The sequence below is a fragment of the Alligator mississippiensis genome, chromosome 6 (genome assembly GCF_030867095.1).
Source record: "Alligator mississippiensis isolate rAllMis1 chromosome 6, rAllMis1, whole genome shotgun sequence".
Classification (NCBI taxonomy): Eukaryota; Metazoa; Chordata; order Crocodylia; family Alligatoridae; genus Alligator; species Alligator mississippiensis.
This window is the reverse complement of record NC_081829.1, coordinates 70,855,492-70,874,460: the sequence shown is the minus strand read 5'-3', so window position 1 is coordinate 70,874,460 and position 18,969 is coordinate 70,855,492. Positions and strand designations below refer to the sequence as shown.

The 18,969-nt window shown below is 43.9% G+C and overlaps 1 protein-coding gene across 10 annotated transcripts in view; it reads right to left on the bottom strand.

The window, feature by feature from the left end:
- Positions 1–18,969, bottom strand: part of CPEB3 (cytoplasmic polyadenylation element binding protein 3) — a 180,756-nt gene that overhangs the window by 76,771 nt on the left and 85,016 nt on the right. For all 10 annotated transcript variants that reach the window (XM_019484225.2, XM_019484226.2, XM_019484227.2 and 7 more), the window contains one exon: positions 14,216–14,272. In XM_019484225.2, coding sequence (XP_019339770.1) covers positions 14,216–14,272 — 57 coding nt within the window. The remainder of the gene's footprint in view (positions 1–14,215; positions 14,273–18,969) is intronic.

Here is an 18,969-nt window from a genome sequence, read left to right as displayed (position 1 = left end):
GACAAATTGGAGAGAGAGTCCAACAGGGGGGCAACAAAAATGGTTAGGGGGCTGGGGCACATGACTTATGAGAAGCTGAGGGAACTGGGCTTATTTAGTCTGGAGAAGAGATGACCGAGAAGGGATTTAATAGCAGCCTTGAAGTACCTGAAGGGTGATTCCAAAGAAGATGGAGCTAGACTGTTCTCAGTGGTGGCAGATGACAGAACCAGGAGCAATGGACTCAAGTTGCAGCAAGGGAAGTTTAGGTTGGATATTATGAAAAACTCTCACTAGCAGGGTAGTAAAGCACTAGAACAGGTTACGCAGAGAAGTGGTGGAAATCTCCATCCCTGGAGGTTTTTAAGATCTGGAGAGATAAAACCTTGGCTGGGATGATCTAGTTGGGGATGGTCCTGCTTTGAACAATGCTCTTGAGGTCCCTTCCAATGCAGTTCAAGAGAAACATTTTCATGCTGGGAAAGTGGGATTAGAATTGCTACTGTAAGTTTTCTAAACAGCTATCCTAATTATCGCAATCAGCACAAGGGAAAAAGCCCCAACTTTATATTTGCATAAGAAGTGGAGGGAGGAGCAGGGGGCTGCTATAGCTCTCACTCTAGCCATGAGCCTGGGTTGGGGCCAGAGTCAGACCCACAGAAGCCCCCCCATCCTGTCCTCTGCATCAGGCACAGTGCAGTTTGTAACTGCACATACATCCCAGACATGCAGGCACACACCTGCAGTGGCTCTGGGTAGAGGCTGGGGGGTGGGAAGGGGGGGGAGCGCTAGAGCAACCCTCCCTTCCATTGCACAGTGCTGAGCTGAGGGGGGTTGTGGCCAACTCCTGGCAGAATGCTCCAATTAGGGAAGAGTCCCCCCCCACTCCCAACCAGCTCAGCAGGGAATTGAACATTGAGTTAAGGGTGATAAACACTGTGTTATCATCACCCCACTAAGAAAACAGAGGGACAGGTCATTTTTGACCTGGAGGCATGTGGGCAGTGGAGTCCCCTAAGGCTCAGTCCTGGGACCTGTACTGTTCAACATGTTTAATCAGCAATCTGGATGTGGGTGTAGAATGCACACTGTGAAAATTAGCTGACTCTACACAGTTGTGGGGCAAGGTGGGCACGCTGGAGGGGAGAGACAGAATCCAGCTAGATCTAGACAAATTACAAAGGTGGGTGGATGAGAATAGGATGGAATTCACTGCAGACAAGTGCAAGGTACTGCATCTAGTGAGAAGGAACCAGCAACACCTATAGCCTGGGGAACACCCTTCTTGTCAACACAGTGGCAGAAAGGGATCTTGGGAGTCACTGTTGGACTCCAGGATGAACATGAACCACCAATGCGAGGAAGTGGTCAGCAAGGCTAACTACACCTCGTTGTGCATCTACAGATGTATCACAAGCAGGTCCAGGGAGGTGATCCTTCCTCTCTATGCAGCATTGGTCAGGCCACAGTTGGAGTACTGCGTCCAGTTCTGGGCGCCGCACTTCAAGAGGGATGTGGCTAGCATTGAGAGGGTCCAGAGAAGGGGCAGTCGCATGGTCAAGGGGCAGCAGGGCAGGCCCTATGAAAAGAGGCTAAAGGGCCTGAACCTATTCAGCCTCCATAAGAGAAGGCCAAGAGGGGATCTGGTGGCTGTTTACAAACTCACCAGGGGGGATCAGTGGGAATTGAGGGACGCTCTGTTCCCCCACGCATCACCTGGGGTTACTAGGCATAACGGCCACAAATCATTAGAGAGAAGATTCAAGCTGGACATCAGGAGACATTACTTTACAGTTGGGGCTGCCAGGCTCTGGAACGGGCTCCCAAGTGATGTGATACTCTCTCCTACCTTGGGAGTCTTCAAGAGGAGACTGGACAGATATTTGGCTGGGGTGATATGATCTTGGCACCCATTCCTGCCTGGGGCAGGGCGTCAGACCTGATGATCTGTTTAGGCCCCTCCCAACCCCAAGCACTATGATACATTACCAGCTACCTGCTCATTCTGCCTTTGTCCTGACCATAGCCAGCATGTGGTCTGCTAGCTAATGCTAAGAGGTGTCTGTGTAAGGCCAAGGGGAGGGGGCAATTCCTGTTTAGCAGGTAAGAAGGAAGTGGAGCAGGTAGATGCCTGCAGTCTCTGCCTAAGCTGCAGCCAGGGAGCAGAGGGGAGGGGCCAGTCCTGCTGTGGAGAAGAGCTCTGCCCAGCCCAGAAAGCATGCCAGGATACTGGGGGAGTCTGATTTAAATTTTCAACCAGCAAGGAGTCTGGGACAGACCTGGGCTGAAACTGGTTTATGCAAATCAGTAAAAGTTTGATACTACATTCAACCAGGTTTATCTCAAACTGGTTTATGTGCACTGAACATCTGGTCTGTTAAAGGTTTAAACTAGTTTCTGATCACTTAAATTGGTTTATGTGCAATGCCTGTCCCTAGCCTCAGGGAACAGTTGGGCCTTTTAGCACCCAAAATCTTATTAGAAGCCTTCTGGGATTATAATATAGCACATTAGCTAAAGGGAAATGAGGAATCAAAATCTAGTTTAAATTTCCACTACTGTTATTCATCTCTAATAGTCCTCAAGGTATGACCAGAATACTTGTAGTTCTAAGTACCTTCAAAATCCTTTAAAGATTAAGGTATTAACATTGTACAGTGCTACAAACTGGCCCAAGCCATATAAAAGTGACCCTGGGGAAGACTTCGAAACACCAAAGGGGAACACTTTGAAACGCTTCATGGTACCCTGCAGCAGACCATAATAGGGAACTGGTCAGTCCACTGGCATTCCCAGAGGGCTCTGTTTTTGGTCCCTACACAGGACTGAGGTGCAACTCATTTGCAGCTTCACTGCCATGGGGCCACAAGCCAAACCTCACATCTGACTTTGCCCTTTTAAAAAGCTAGGCACAGAGCCATGCTGCTACAAGCTTCTTCTGGACTACCAGCCCAGGAGCTTGCATCTTGAGTGTGGTACACTTTTACTATCTACCACACAGCAACTAACAGCAGAAAAATGTTTGTACCTGTAAAGCAGTACCATCAACTGAAGGTGAGCTGAGATCATAGACCTTCTACACATCAGGAGCAAGGACCAACAGTCCATCACAACCAGGCTGTGCATAAAATTAAGGCTGTGAGTTGCCATCTCAGCTATAATCATGACTGAGCTTCATCAAGCCTCAGTTCATAACAATACAATTAATCAAGCCCTCAACCTACATGACATAAGGAAGCCGTCTTCAAGAAGGCCAATCAATTAGATTACACTTCCAATCACTACTTTTCACTCATGTATGTGTCTTAATAAACTGTTTAAATTGTTTGTCAAATGTGTATTTGTTTTTACTATCCTACCTACTTCGTTAGTAAGAGGTATGTTGGATTACATGGTTTGATAGAATTTATAGATAAAATTTTACAAATAAAAATGGAGACTTCCAAATCTCAAATATTGACTTCGTTTGGGTGTTTCTCAACAATAATGTTAACATTATTACATGTTCTTAGCCTCACCTATGAAATGATTTCTTATTGCAGTTTGTTTTTGCCATTTAAATAGTAGTCATGTTTCTAAATCAAGTTTATTCATGAACTAGACAATTGCCCGTCAAGAATGCTGGGGGGCAGAGGGGGAACAGGCAGCGGAGGGACCGGAGGAGCAGGCCCAGACCCAATGCAGGGAAGGAGTGGTCCCGAGGGTGTGGAGAAGCCAGGCCACTGCAGGGGTGGGGGGGGAAGCAGCAGGCCTGGGCAGAGTCGGCCTGTACCCAAGGGGGTGGGGGGGGAAAAAAAAGGAGGCTTGCTCCTCCCCTCCCCCAGCCACTGCTGCATCAAGCCCAGCTTGCTGCTTCTCTCCACCACCATGGCAGGCTAGCTTCTCTCCCTGCTTGGGCTCGCCCCTCCTACAGGCCCAGGCCCACTCCTCCTCTCCCACCACTGCCACCACCATGGCGCACCCACTCCTCTCCCCCAACTGCCACCACATTGGCCCTGCAGGTGGTGACAACAGAAGGGGGAAGGGCAGGCCAAGGCCAGCACCAGTGATCTCCCCCTCCCCCCCCCCCCAACAGCATCCCAACCACATTCCCTCCCCATGGCACTGCTGTCAACTCCAAGGAGCAAGGGGCAGTTGAGGCCAGCTCTGGTGGCATCACCCCCCACCTCCGCTCCATCGTTGCCACCTGCAGGGGAGCAGGGCAGGGCAGGGGGGTAGGCCAGCACTGCTCGCCTTGGCCCCCCCCACCATTCCATTTGCTCCGCTGCTGCTGCCTCCAGAGAGTGGGGGGTAGTGAGGCGAGCATAGCTGGCCTCACTATCCCCCACTCTATCCCCTGTGTCCCCAACATCATGGCAGTACTCCACTGCACTGGCACCTCCTATCCAAACGCTTCTTCACACTGATTGGCTGTTTGTTAGCCAATCAGAGCATGAATAAAGCATGACAGACAGACAGATGCTTTTATAATATTAGAAAGCTGCCATTTCAAACTAAATTGGTCTTAATATTAGAAACAAAATGTTTTCTTACTGATTTAACTTGACTCACAGATACCAACTTTAAATTTTAGGATTCTTCTTTTGATAATCTGACCGAATTTCAGTGCTTTCCCAACTGCCTTGTCGTTTTCTTCCTTAGATGTTTTCCCCAGTTACTGTGTATATTGCTGCAGCACCCAAGAGCAAGCATTTTCATTTTAATGTTCCATTTCAATGCCACAGGATAATATTCCTTTATTCTGAACTGCAAGCAATTTGACCTCAATTTGATTTCAAATTGCTTTGTGGTTGGTAATGACTCACATTATTAATTGCAAAGCAATTTGATATCAAACTGCTGAAAATGAGTCACACCTCAGTCCTGTGTAGAGGCCAAAAACAGAGCCCTCTGGGAATGCCAGTGGACTGACCAGTTCCCTTTTATGATCTGCTGCAGGGTACTATGAAGCATTTCAAAATGTTCCCCCTTTGGTGCTTCAAAGTCTTTCCCAAACCTGATAGTCAAAACAGGATTTTTTTTAAAACAAATGAACTGTACAGTCCCAAATAGATAGCCTTATTCCTCAGGCATGTTACATGGTTCAAAGCCATTTACCAAAACCCCTCAAAGCCTTCCTACTTCCCCACCATTTTTTTTAAGTTAGATTGATATTTTAATTCTCTACCTACCTCCAACCAGGAACTCTACCCACTATTCTTTCATCATCACCACACATCATGTAAAGCAAAGTTTGTGGAGCAGCTATAAGAGCTATAGAAGCAGATGGCACTCCTACACTTTATACACTATCAAAGGGCTGAGGAGAATGCAAATGGCTGGGTGCATGTGAGGCAGGAAGAGGACAACTGGGGAAAATGGGAAGATGACAAACAGCTATGAGGTTAGGTAAAAAAAGAAAGAAAGATTAAGAAAGCCTACACTGCTTTCTTAATGAGAAAGATGGTTTTGACAGTCATTGAGAGAATACATGACAGAAAATAAAAAAGGTTAAATAATATAGGACATTTAGTGGGAAAGACGGCATGAAAGGCATCCTATGAATTTTATATTAAAATGTCTCCAGATCATCCATTTGTCTTGATAAAAAGTTGATCAATGAAGTTCAACAAAACTGCTCTCCCATCATTAGATCTAGGTTGAAAAATTTTGTGAAATTCTTTTCTCCATGCTTTTCCCCTTTTGGCTTCCCCTACCCATTTAAGGGCAAACCAGAAAAAGAACTGACCCTTTTAGGGCCTAAGCAGGGGCTGGGATGGCACAGGTGCTAAAGTGCAGTTGACAGCTAAGAGATTGCAAATTCAAGGCCATAGCAGAAACACTTGTTGCACAGTACTGTCATATTCCAATAAATCTCCAAATTCTGCTAAATACCTTGTCACAAGGATATAAGAAGGAAGGGCTGCAGCAGTTGCCAACACACAGGCACCCATCCTATCTGGGATCATAGAAGGACACAGCTCTGACATATACACAATATTTCAGCAGGAGTAGACTTGTTAGAAGTTTTTCACTTGCATAAAAATATTTCATTTCCATCCTGTTTCATTCCAGGTCCTTTAAAGGAGCTAGAAGTATTGTATTGAGTACATTATTGGCTTTAACCAGAGCCAGCCCATCCTATACTGTGAAAGCTGAGGCCACAAGGGGCCCCCACAGCTGAAGGGCCCCCTGCATCCAGCCGTTTGGCACCCCCCACTCACCGCCACCACCAGCTTCACGTCTGGTCACTCACCATGCTCCCCCCTCCCCTGCCACCACCACCAGCTTCTTCAGGGAAGGGGGCCCCAAAACTATTTCTTGCAGGGGGCCCCAAAACATTGTGGGCCAGCCCTGGCTTTAACTATACGTTTAAGCTTCATTAGCCTAAACTAATGATCAAGTACATTCAGTATTTTTATAAAGTCAAAGCACTAAACTCATCTCTTACTTCAATGCAAGTTGCACCAATTTAAAACCAGAGCTAAATTTCTCCAGAAGACTTGGCTTAGAGATCACCATAACACAGAAAAATGCTAAGTATTAAATATTGACATCTACTTGGGAAAACAGGTTAGGATTTAAAGACACACATGTGTTCCAGTTAAGGGGAGGAGGGGGGGATGGTATAACAGGCCGTCTATAGGCATTTGACAGCTGCTGCTTTTTATCAGCTCCCGTGGACAGACCCTCACCCCATAGGAGTGACAAAGATGAGGAGAATTGCACTCCTTGACCTTACCACTACCTGCACAAAACCAAAGCACCAGGGATGAGTGGAGCCACACTGCCTCTGCTGTGTCCCCTGCACAGACTAGGGTCACCCTGGTCGCTGTGTGGGAATACTGGCACAGGCTGCGGTCACCCTACCTCTGCCTATCTGGCAGGAGGTAGAGGCAAAGTAACTGGACCCATCCTGGTCCTGGGACTAACTAAATACACACACACACACACACACACACACACACACACACACACACACACACAAAACCACTAAAGAGCAGGAATGGCATTCATAACTTCAGCTCATGTAACCATTGTTTAAAAATTCTCTCCCTTTCTGTCCCATTAATGTATTATTAGTATTTCATAAACCAAGAGCTCCAGGATGGAGACTGCTGAATCCACCCAGTGATGTCCAACCTTGCATTAGGATATCAGTGATAGTTGAATCTCTATTTAAACCAAGTATGCAGCTGGCCGTTTTCAGCTGTTTAAACTAGGGAAGTTTATATCTCTTCTCTATCCCACAGAGGAATCAAATTACAGAAATATATTTCATAGACATTAGGGCTGGAAGGAACCTCAGAAGATCATCGAATCCAGCCCCCTACCCAAGGTGCAAGAAGTCAGCTGGGGTCATAGGATCCCAGCAAGACAAACATCCAAATTTCTCTTAAAGGTGTTCAATGTAGGTGCTTGAACCACCTCCGATGGCAGGCTGTTCCAGACCTTGGGGGCTCAGACAGTAAAGAAATTCTTCCTTATGTCCAGCCTGAAACCATCTTAAAATAGTTTATAACTGTACCACTTCGTCATCCCTTGGGGCGCTCTGGTGAACAAACATTCCCCCAGACACTGGTGGTCAGCCCTGATAAACGTATCCACCAGATCACCCCTGAGCCTGTGCTTTTCCAGGCTAAAGAGCCCCATAGCTCTCAGGCTGTCATCGTAAGGTCTGTTTTCCTGACCTCTGATCATGTGCGTGGCTCTTCTCTGGAGTCTCTCAAGCTTCTCCATTTCCTTTTTGAATTGTGGGGCCCAAAACCGGACTCAGTACTCCAGCTGCAGCCTCACCAAGGCTGAGTACAATGGGAGAATGACGTCCTGGGATTTGCTTGAGAAGCATCTATGGATGCAAGCGAGCGTTTTACTTGCTTTACTAGCTGCAGCATCGCATTGAAGGCTCATGTTCATCTTGTGGTCAATGATGACCCCCAAGTCTCTTTCTTCCATAGTGCTAGCCAGTGTAGCACTGCTGAGCCTATAAGGATGCTGCAGGTTTTTCCTCCCAAGGTGGAGAACCTTGCATTTTTCAGTGTTAAACACCATCAGGTCCTCATCTGCCCATTTGCTGAGCCTGTCCAAGTCAGCCTGGATCACCCTCCTGTCTTCAGGTGTGGATGCTTTGCCCCACAGTTTGGTGTCATCGGCGAACTTGGCCAGTCCGCTTCTGACTCCTATGTCCACATCATTAATTAAGATGTTGAACAATATGGGTCCAAGGACAGAGCCTTGGGGGACCCCACTGGTTCTTTCAAATTCATCTGTGAGCCCATTTACATTGGACTAGCTACCTAAACCATGCAAATAGGAAATGATGGACATCATTTTGTTGACTCAGAATAAAGTAACCAGCTGCACTGAAATTAGACTTTTAGCATCATCGTTACTTAAAAGCAAAATCAAGCTAGTTTGTCTGGAGGAACTACAGAACTTAACTCCTTATTTGGATCACAGAAGGATCCCAAAAGTAGCCATTGTGACAAAGGCTGTTTCTTTATGCATCAACTTATTCTTGGTACATCTCATGGCATCAGGCATATGGCACTATACTAGTTGATGGAGTTACATAGTTCCAAATGTGTCAGAAATGCTTAGATTAACATTATTCAAAAGCAGATTTCACAGTAAACCATGAAGAATGTCTAAAATTTAAGCAACAAAAGAAAATATCTTTTGCTTAAAGTTCTTCCTGGGTTTGCAACAGGCCCATACAACCACTGAAGTCTCAATTTAGCCCTTTAGAATCATAAAACCAGAAGGGACCTGCAAGATAATCAAATCTGGTCCCCTGCCATGAGCAGAAAGGCATTGATGCCTGTCCAGCCTCCTCTTAAATACCTCCAAGGATGGTGACTGTACCACCTTAGCTGGGAGTGTGTTCCAGATTCTGGCAACCCTTACAGAGAAGTTCTTCCTTATATCTAGCCTGAATTTACCCTCTATAAGCTTATGTCCATTGGTCCTCATCCTCTCTTGAGGTGCCTTCCTGAAGAGTTGCTTACCTAGATCTTGGTGGTCACCCTGATATACTTGTAGGCAGCTATTAGCCTTCTCTTACTCAGACTGAATAGGCCCAGTTCCCAAAGTCTCTCCTCACAAGGCCTATTCTCCATGCCCTTGACCATGCAGGTGGCACTTTTGTATCCTCTCAAGCTTATCCATGTCCTTCTTGAAGTGCAGTGCCCAGAACTAGACACAGTACTCCAGCTGAGGCCTCACCAATGCCAAATAGAGAGGGAGAAGCACTTCCCTGGATTTACTGGACACACAACGGCTGATACACACCAGAGTTCTATTTGCTTTCCTGGTGACCTCATCGCACTGCTGGCTCATATTAATCTTCTAGTCAATCGTAACCCCCACATCTCGTTCCGATGCTGTGCCAGCCAGTGGACCATCACCCGTCATGTAGTTGTAGTGAGGGTTCTTTCTAGCCAGATGAAGGATTTTGCACTTATCTCTGTTAAACCTCACCTGATTCCATTTTGCCCATGAGTACAGTCTGTCAAGGTCATCCTGGATCCTGACCCTATCCTCCAGTGTGCCTGCATTTCCCCACAGCTTGGTATCATCCACGAATTTAATAACTGAGCTTTCTACCCCCCCCCCCCATCTGAGTAGTTCATGAATATATTAAAGAGCATGGGTTCAAGCACCAACCTCTGGGGGACATCACTGGAGATGGCCCTCCAAGATGAGGCCATCCCATGAATTACCACACTCTGAGAGCAGCCTCTAACCCAACTGTCCACCCATCTCACTGTAGACTGCAAGTGCAGTACCCTCAAGTTTGATTCTGTTTCCCACAGGATTCTCTCAAAGGCTGTACTGAAGTTTAAGTAAATCACACGTCCAGTTACCTGGTCATAGAAGGGCACAAGGTTTGTCAGGCATGATCTACCCTTAACAAAGCCATGCCGATTGCTTCTTAACACTCCATTCATTTCCACCTTGCAAATAATGGCCTCCTTAATACATTTTTCAAAGAAAGACTTTACCCAGAACTAAGGTTAGACTGACCGGCCTGTAGTTTGCAAGGTCATCCCTCTTCCCTTTTTTGAAATTGGGCACTGCATTGGCCTTCTTCCAGTCATCTGGGACCATTCCTGAGTTCCACAACTCTTCAAAAAGCTTGGCCAGTGGTGCTGCTATTAGCTCAGCCAGTTATTTTAGGACTCCTGGGTGCAGGTTATTGGGCCCAGCAGACTTGAAGATACCCAAGTGCTGCAGGAAATACCTCACTTGTTCAGGACTGATTTTGTGTAGTTCATTATCTTCCCCATATTCCCTGGACCTCTGGTCAGGTGAACAGCCCCCGTTTGATTTCAGGAATACCAACATGAAGTATACATTTAGGAGTTTGGCTTTTTTGCCAACACCGACTATGGGCTGCCCCTGAGCATTCAATAGGGTTCCCAAAGTGGAGCTTGACTTTTTCTTGGTCCCTATGTATCTGTAGAAGGACTTTTTGTTGTCTTTTATTCTGGTGGCCAGCTTGATCTCCATGCCTGCCTTGGCTTTCTTTGTCTCGTATCTGCGACACAGGTGTATTCCCCTCTATGGTTGCCAAGTCATTCTTCCATTGTTTATATGCTTCTTTTTTCAAAAGCTCTCTAGTATTCCTGTTGAGTCAAGAAGGTCTATTGGCTCCTTTCCCTTTTTTTGCCCACATGGGGATGGCCTGTTTTTGGGTCGTGAGAACTACCTCCCTAAGGAAACTCCACCATTCCTGAACTCCCCAAGTTGTCTGGTTGCTGATGCAGAGGGACTCTCCAACTAGCCTCTTGAGTTTGCCAAAATCTGCCTTCCTGAACTCCAAGACTTCAGTTCTGTTGTCTGATTTCCCGGTCTTACAGTGGATGGTGAACCTCACCAGGTCACGATCGCTGTCTCCCAGAGTACCACCAATCTTTAGGTCTCCTATGATGTTATCACCTTTGGCCAGCACTAGATCCAGGGTGGCCTTACCCCTGGTAACAGGTTGTCTACTGTTGCCAAGAAGTTGGCTAAGCTGCCAGAGATGGCCAAGTGATCCTCCCAACAGATGTCAGGGTAGTTAAAGTCACCCATGACAATGTCTCTAGTGGTAGCTGCCTCAGTCAGTTCTCTGGAGAATGCCTGATCACTCTCTTCTTGTAAGGGAGACCTATAATAGACTCCCACCATGAGGTCTCCCTCTCCTGGTCCTCCTTGTATCCTGACTCAGAGTCTCAAGGGACCCTTCTTCTCTGCTGTCAGATGCGACCTGCAGGGAGGCGTACTACTCTTTCATGTCGAGGGTCGCACCTCTTCCCTTATTCCCAACCTGATCCTTCCTGTAAAGCCTATAGCCCTCAATAATGACTGCCCAATCGTGTGCATCATCCCACCAGGTCTCCATTAACCCAGCCAGATCGAAATCCTCATCAACCAGGAGAAGTGCCAGTTCCTCCTGTTTGTTTCCCATGCTTCTGGAATTCCTATAAAGACACTTGAGTTCTCCCCTAGTTGCCTCAGGTTTTCTGACATGCCGCCTGTTTTGCAAGATCTAAGTACCAATCTGGCTCTCCATTTCTTGAATGCCCTCCCATGTGTTGTTGTGGCTAGTGACTTCATGTACCACAGTGGAACCTCTCCCTGGCCCCCAGATTTGCTTAGTTTACATGGGACTTAAAAAAACAAAAAACAAAACAAAACAAAAAAAAAAATCACCCCTGCCACCCCCTTCCCCAGATATGGGAACTTTATCAAGATTTTTGGTTTCCAGGTGAATGGAATCCTAAGAAATAGGATTCAGGAAAAACAGTTTATCTGTATTATTTTACAAAAAAAATATACAATTTAATATGCATTTGCAATTCCTTACAAAAAATTGTGTGCAGAACTAAATTATATAAAATACGGAATTATTTAAAATGGAAAAATGTTATAATCAATTCAATTAAAAACAAAAAGGAAAGGAAGGAGACTACATTTTTCTTTAAGTAACAAGTTATTTATTCTGATAACTTTCCAGTGAAATAGAATATAGTCATCTATGGGGAAATAAATAATTTGCATTAAGGGCTTAAGTATATTTGTCGATGTTCCATTTGAGGACTACAATTGATCTAGAACAACCAGTTCAGCAATCCCTATTTTAGGGAAAATGTGTTATTAGAATCCATTACATACTCAAAATTTTGGATTCTGTAAGAAAATTCAATACTTAATCAAAACATTTCCACTTTATCCTGAGGTATAACACTCAGGACCAGTAATCGTGTCAAATGACAGCAGGGTAAAAGGTGGTTTTTCCTTTCCTTCTATGCACTTGACCAGCACTCAATAATGGTTTTAATTATATTAAAATTTTCTCCTTAGTTAAAATTAATTTCACATCAATTCTTCACATACTCCTCCCAAAACATTTCAAGCAAGCTATCTGTAACACTACAAACTCTGAGAAAAAAAATCTATTTAGTATTTTTCTACTGTAGAACCAACAAAGGAACACAGTTATCCGCTGGGCCCTACAAATGTGGTTTTAAAGGAAGCAGCTTGATAATTTAACAAAAACCTCCTACATTGTTGTTTGCCAAGAAGTGATTCAGTACATTACAAAACTTGACTTCAAATTTATAGGACAACAAAATGAGGTCTCATGTACCTCTTCAAACAGATGCAAACTTCAACAATACAGAGGGTAGCCTGAACAAGCATGGCAGGAATAAGGGAGCAAAAACCTAAAAATGCTACTCCAGGTATTATGAAAACATCAAAACTAGCTTAGAAAGTATTTGTAGTTTAATGCTGGTCTAACCAACATGACATTTCAGCAAAAATTTCCATGGATACGCAACTCACACAATGGCTTCATTTTACAGTGTAAGCAGCTCAGTAACATTTTTTATATATTTCTGTAGACAGCTTATTTTAAAGCAGATCTCCATATTTTCCTTACCAAAGCATTTATGTTGTTGTACCTCCTCAACAGTAAAAACCAACCTATTACTCTTGTATGCAAAATAAACAGGGCTCTTGCATAACCTAGCTCTACAATATACTTTGGTGGGTCTTAATGCTATCAGTGACTTATGACAGAAGGTACTACACTGTCCTTAGAACCCAAGCAGCTTTCGTATCAGATCTTACAGAGTTTCTTTTAAAGCGGCAGTGCTCAACCTTACAGTTCCATGGGCCAGAGGAGTGGAGCAAGTTCAGTTAGCAAGTGCGATCCACCGTGCTTGATCCGGCCACGGAACAACACTGCATGCCAGTGTGATCTGGCACAAGGGGACATGTCATTTAAATGTATGTTTTCACACATGCTGTACACGAGTGACTGAAGCAATTTTATACAACCTCCTCTATCCTACCAAAAAGATCTTGAGGCAGAGACTAAGCATGGAACTCTTATGCTAGAGACTTTTGTACGCACAAGCTACTTTTTCCCCCCCCCAACAATCACCTATTTTATTTATTCATTCAACTTATATGCCATCTTTCTCAAAGGCTCAGAGTACCTTAAAATACAGCAAACTTTATTGGCATCCAATTAAATGCACAGAGCAGGGCTTGGAAATGCCTGGCATACATGCCGGAGACTAGCATATGAAAGCATTTTGCTCGGCATGCATGCCTCGGGGTGGATGGCAAGAAATAAGCTGGAGCTGTACTGCCACAACAAGGATCAGGCCCCTTGCTGCTCCCCAACCCAGGGGCACTCGAGCACCCACCCCCAGCAATGAGCCAGGATGGGGCTCTGCGGAGCCTGGTGTAGCTGCTTGAAGCCTTGCTGTCACCAGGCTCTGGGCAGATCCCTGACACCCATCACAGAACCCAGGTTGTTCCCAGCAGGTAATGGAGAGGCTTCAAGCAGCTAGTCTAGTTCACTGCCCTCATTGCTCTGGCTCAGCCCATTGCTGGCAGTGGGTACATAAGCACCTTGGGGCAGATGATGGGGAAAGGGCTGAGGCTGGGCATCTGCTGCCACAACAAGGTTTGGGCCCCTTGCAGCTCCCCCACCATCTACTCCTGGCATATCAGTATCTTACAAGTCAAGGTTGGGGTGTTTTTGGCATTCTGCCCAAAAATGTTGCTCACCCCTGGCATAGAGCTAATATTAAAATTCTTGATCATGCCAAGATCATTAGTATTAACTGAGTTATGTTTTAATGTCATATCCACAAATTTAATTTTCTATAGATTCAAAAATAAGTAGTGCAAATTTGTCTCTCTTCTCTATTTATTATATCACACACATACACCATGATGTAAATGAACTACTTACTGTTAAGAGCCATAATATTATCTGTTCCTGGATGATGGAAGTTTATTCCCATGCGCCCTACAAAACAAATAAAATTGTCATGTAAATAAAATTATCTTACGTGTGCTACCATTGCAACAGGGAGTAAGAGATCATATTATTTTTAAGTCCTAGTTGTAGAAGAGAATATTTATGTGGATATATTTAATATATACAACATATAAAATGGAAGTATTAAATAAAATAATGAAACAAGCCAACAAACAAATCATAAGTATATCATTCAATAAGGGTTTGAGCATATTTCACTTATGCTTTTTGCAAAGGATGCAACTTAAGACTCCTAAGTTCATATTTATACTTTACTGAAATTTCACCCTGTGTGTGTCCCATCAAAGTAAGTCACATAGATGATTAGACAATTAAAAACAAATATAAAAACAGGATTGTAATGCAAACAACAATATGAAATTAGGTAAATGTTTTCCAGGATTATGATATTCAACATGTTGAAACAACTGGAATCCCCAGGGATCTTCCAAGCCATGTCATCTGGCCCCTGGAGTTCTTAAAAGGGCCACGAATTTGAAGGGAGGGAGTGGGGGGTGGGGTAGAAAAGGAGGCAAACAACAAAATCCATAGAAGAGCCCTGTTGGACACAAGTATTGGCAACAGGGGACAAAACACAGGCCTGGATCAGGCCTGCAAGAAGGCCCATGGCCTGGATCCAGTGCAGGAAGCTGGGTGAGTTTAATATCTATGTGTTTAAAACTAATCATTAGAAGGAAACAAAAAGAATGATACTTAATCTCTAGAAAGATATGGCCCACAAAGTGTCTGACTGATTTCAAAGAACTTAAAAGTTAATCGCTTCTCTTAGAGGTAAATTTAAGTTGTGCTAAAAGATTTACTCTTGCGAAACACCTTGAAAACTTTTATAGGACTTTCTCAACCAAAAATCATTAGCTTGGCCCCTGTGTTTAAGATGTGGGGAGGGGAAGAGGAGGGAAAGAGTCCAGAATTTCTGAGCAATTAAAGGAGGCCAGATTTCTTATGGATGATATTTTACTGGACCAACAGCATGGAATAACGATACAGTTAGTCCAATAAAAGAGAAATCACCCACGAGAAATCTTGCTTCTCGTTGCCTTGGGCCACCATGGCAACATCACCTTAGTGCAGATTAATTAGACTCAATTAAAACAAATTTTACTGTAAACTTTGCCTATTAAAAGCCACTAAAGTTAAATCCATATTCTGGCATTATACTGAAAGGAGTTTAAAACAAAAAAGACTAATACAGGAATAGTCAGCTAAACTAGCACTCAAAATTGGGTGATGAAGACCTAAAGAAATAATATATAGGCAAAGGGTTCCTGTAGTACAAATCTCTCCCAACTTCTACTCAATTGTTCTCAGAATAGAATAAGGTTTAATTTTAAATTTTAACAAATGCACTTTTACAAAGAATGGAGTCCAATATGCTAGTTTCTTCTCCCCAAAAATAAAAGCTTTAATTTGAAATTACAGAAGATTAACCTGCTGCAATTAAGATTATTTTTTAATAGATGCAATTGTTTCAAGTAGCTTATTATTTAGTTTCCTAAGTGCCTAAGAAAAGCCAAATATTTTCTTTTTATAATTAATCATTTAATGATTTAGAAAAGCTACATAAGCAAACAAAGCAAGTAACACTTAACTACTTTTTAAAAGGGGAGGTAATACATGGAACTTCCACTTTAATTTCCAAACTTCTGAGACAAAGTTATTAGAAGCCTTCCATCAACTATTTCAGACTTTCCAGTTGGTGACAATCTACTGTACTTCACAGTGATTTCTTACATTAACCTGACACCACAGAACCACTAAAGCCATTATTTCAGTTTATATGGGGTATGTACACAAATGTTATTACATTAATTCTTTTCAATTACTATGGTGCTGGAAGAGGAACAATATATTCATTAGTACAAGGTTACAAATATTACAGACAGTAATCTATATAAAAATAAGAAATAGCAGCTTGTATTTATGCATCTTTAAAAAAAAAAAATAAGTGAACCATGTTATAAAGTGACTAGAAAATTAGAAATCTGATACAGAAGGCTTGGGTTTCCCCTTCTCTTTCCTTCAAAGCTGAAATTCTGCTGTTTAACCAGCTACAAAAATAGATTTAAGTATGTGACATCTGGTTATTTTTTCAGGCCGTCGCTGTGCCAGGTGGTGCTTACATGACATTGTCACCTGCCCTTGACCTACTATTTTTAAATTGTTCTTGTCAGCTATCCTTCAAGAGAAGCAAGAAGTTGTAGAGTGGCACAAGCAGGAAATCTACTTGTTTTTACTGAGCTAAGTGATCCTGTGAGGAAAATTCTCTGTATGCTTTCAAGAACCTTCAATCCAACCCTATAGCATACTGCCATAAAAACTAACATGAAATAATAGAACATGAACATTCACTCTATTCATAACATATTAAACAAAACTGAAGAGGTAGCACTCTGTTCTGTACCCCTTCAAAAAGACTTGGGGATAGAAAATGCTTTATTGTGGTAACTGCAGAATTGAGTAGCATGGTATATCACCAATTTCTTAACTGGGAGTAGAGCAAAACAGGATGCTAATAGGTCAAAGCATTTCAATACCAGCGCAAATGTATTTTAATATTAACTTTCAAGGTCTGTAGCTGTATGCAAGCGCTCTACGTAAAACTGCAAACTGAAATCATTAAAATGTTGGTATAATTAAGGTGGACAGCAAGTATGTTTCAGAAGGAGGACTGTGGCATGTCACAGGACTGGGCATCTGGAACAAGAAATGGCAAGGGGGGAGGTGGGGAGAAGTCAGATGTAATCCCCATGCCTGCAGCAGATGTACTGAGGGGGCCAAGTGGCCCAGAACCAATGGGAGGGCTGGGGCTAGAGCTTGAGAACCTGGGGACCTAGTGCAGTGGACGTGGGCCATGGAACCCAGCCAGATTAAAAAGTGAGCTGAGGCTAGGAGGGCCATAGTTCCAACAAGGACCAATCCCAAAACCCACCTCTGCCTCCTGAGGGTGGCCTCCCTACAAAACTATAACATCAAGTCTTGGCAGGCAAGATGAGCATTAGGGCTGGGCAAAATTTCACCAGCAGTTTCACTTTTGCACTCTTTTGACCCATTCTGAGCTCAAAACTGCAAAATCGAAATGAAACAGAGCTTCAAAACAGCCTCAAAATAAAATGAGGCAAATCAAAACATTTTAAAATTTTCGAAACGTTTCGAGTTTCTAAGCTCAAGCTGGGCTTGCTTGAAGGGAAAGAGAAACTGAAGTAAAGGGGGGGGGGGAAAAAGAGTGGGGGGAGGACTGCTCTCATCATTGACTGCATAGCTGGCCAGTGACTTATCCTTTCCTGAGGTCTCTTCCAATCCCAGTGCTCTGGGGGAGGGATGGAAAAACTGCAAAGGCGGCAGCATTGTTTGAACTGCCCTGCTTTCTGCCTCGGTGTCAGTTCAGTGAGGGCACACCTTAACACACACACACACACACACACACACACACACACACACACACACACACACTCTGTCACCCACCCATGTCACAAGTTTTGCCTGTCAGGGCCTAGCAGGCCTGCAGTTTTCACTCCGCTGTGCCCTAAGACAGACAGTCCCACAAGCACCCATGTCATGAGTTTTGCCTGTCAGCAGCCAGAGGTGCAGGACCCCAGAACCCAGAAGCCCCTGCACCTATCTCCTTGAAAGCTGGCAGGCTTCATGGCCTCAGCAGGGGCTAGCAGGCCTGCAGCTTTCACCCTGCTGCACCTTAACACACGCAGTTGCACCCAAGTAACAAGTTTTGCTTGCCCGCAGCTTGAGGTGCAGTTTCCCTGAAACCCCTGCACCTCTCTCCTTGAAACTTGGCAGGCTTCATGCCCTCAGAAGGGCCTACCATTCCTGCATGTTTCATCCAAATCAGACCAGAAATGACAAAGTTATAGATTGTTTCAAGTTTCCCCATTATAGCCTATAGGCAAAATGTCGAAATAGCAAAACTGTTTGGATGAAACTAAACAGAACAGTAGCTTCAAATCAAAATGAAATCCAAAACGAAATGCTGTTCTGTCGAAATGGAACAGTGCCATTTCACACAGCCCTAATAACCATGGGTGTGGAAAGACCCAGAGAGTCCGGAAGCAAGGGTGAGGAGGTCTAAACACTGTACGTACAGTCACCATGCATGATCTCTTTTTCTTTGGCAGCTCCTGTGGGCAAGCTGGTCCCAAACATACCGGCACTTGCCTTTCCTTTGGATTAAAATCAGCAAGGCACAAGGGGACATTCATGTGTGGCCAACTCAGTGTCTCTGCCCAGGCTTCTGTGCCCTGGAGAGGTCACTCCAGGTTCACTTTATCTTTCAAGTAAGGGTTATGTTTAGCAGCTGAAATCTCACTCAGCATAATTCTTGTTCTGCGAGACAGATGCCTACTACTACTAGTACACTACACAAATCCCTAGAAAGCTTATATATGTACTGCATTTCCAAATTACAGTGTTAAGGCCATTAAAGCTGTACGTAAAATATTGAATCTTAAATCAACTTGAAAGAGCAATAGGCAAAAAATACATATGAAATGTTTAAACAAAGTGCTGGGAGTTGATGTGGACCTCAGCATACATATCATATAAATAGAAATCCTTCTGAAAAGAGACAAATTTCATCAAGTATTTGTACTGAAGACATCTGCCATTTTCAGTTTGCTTATCTCAGTTTCATACTTATCTACACCCTAAAGTTT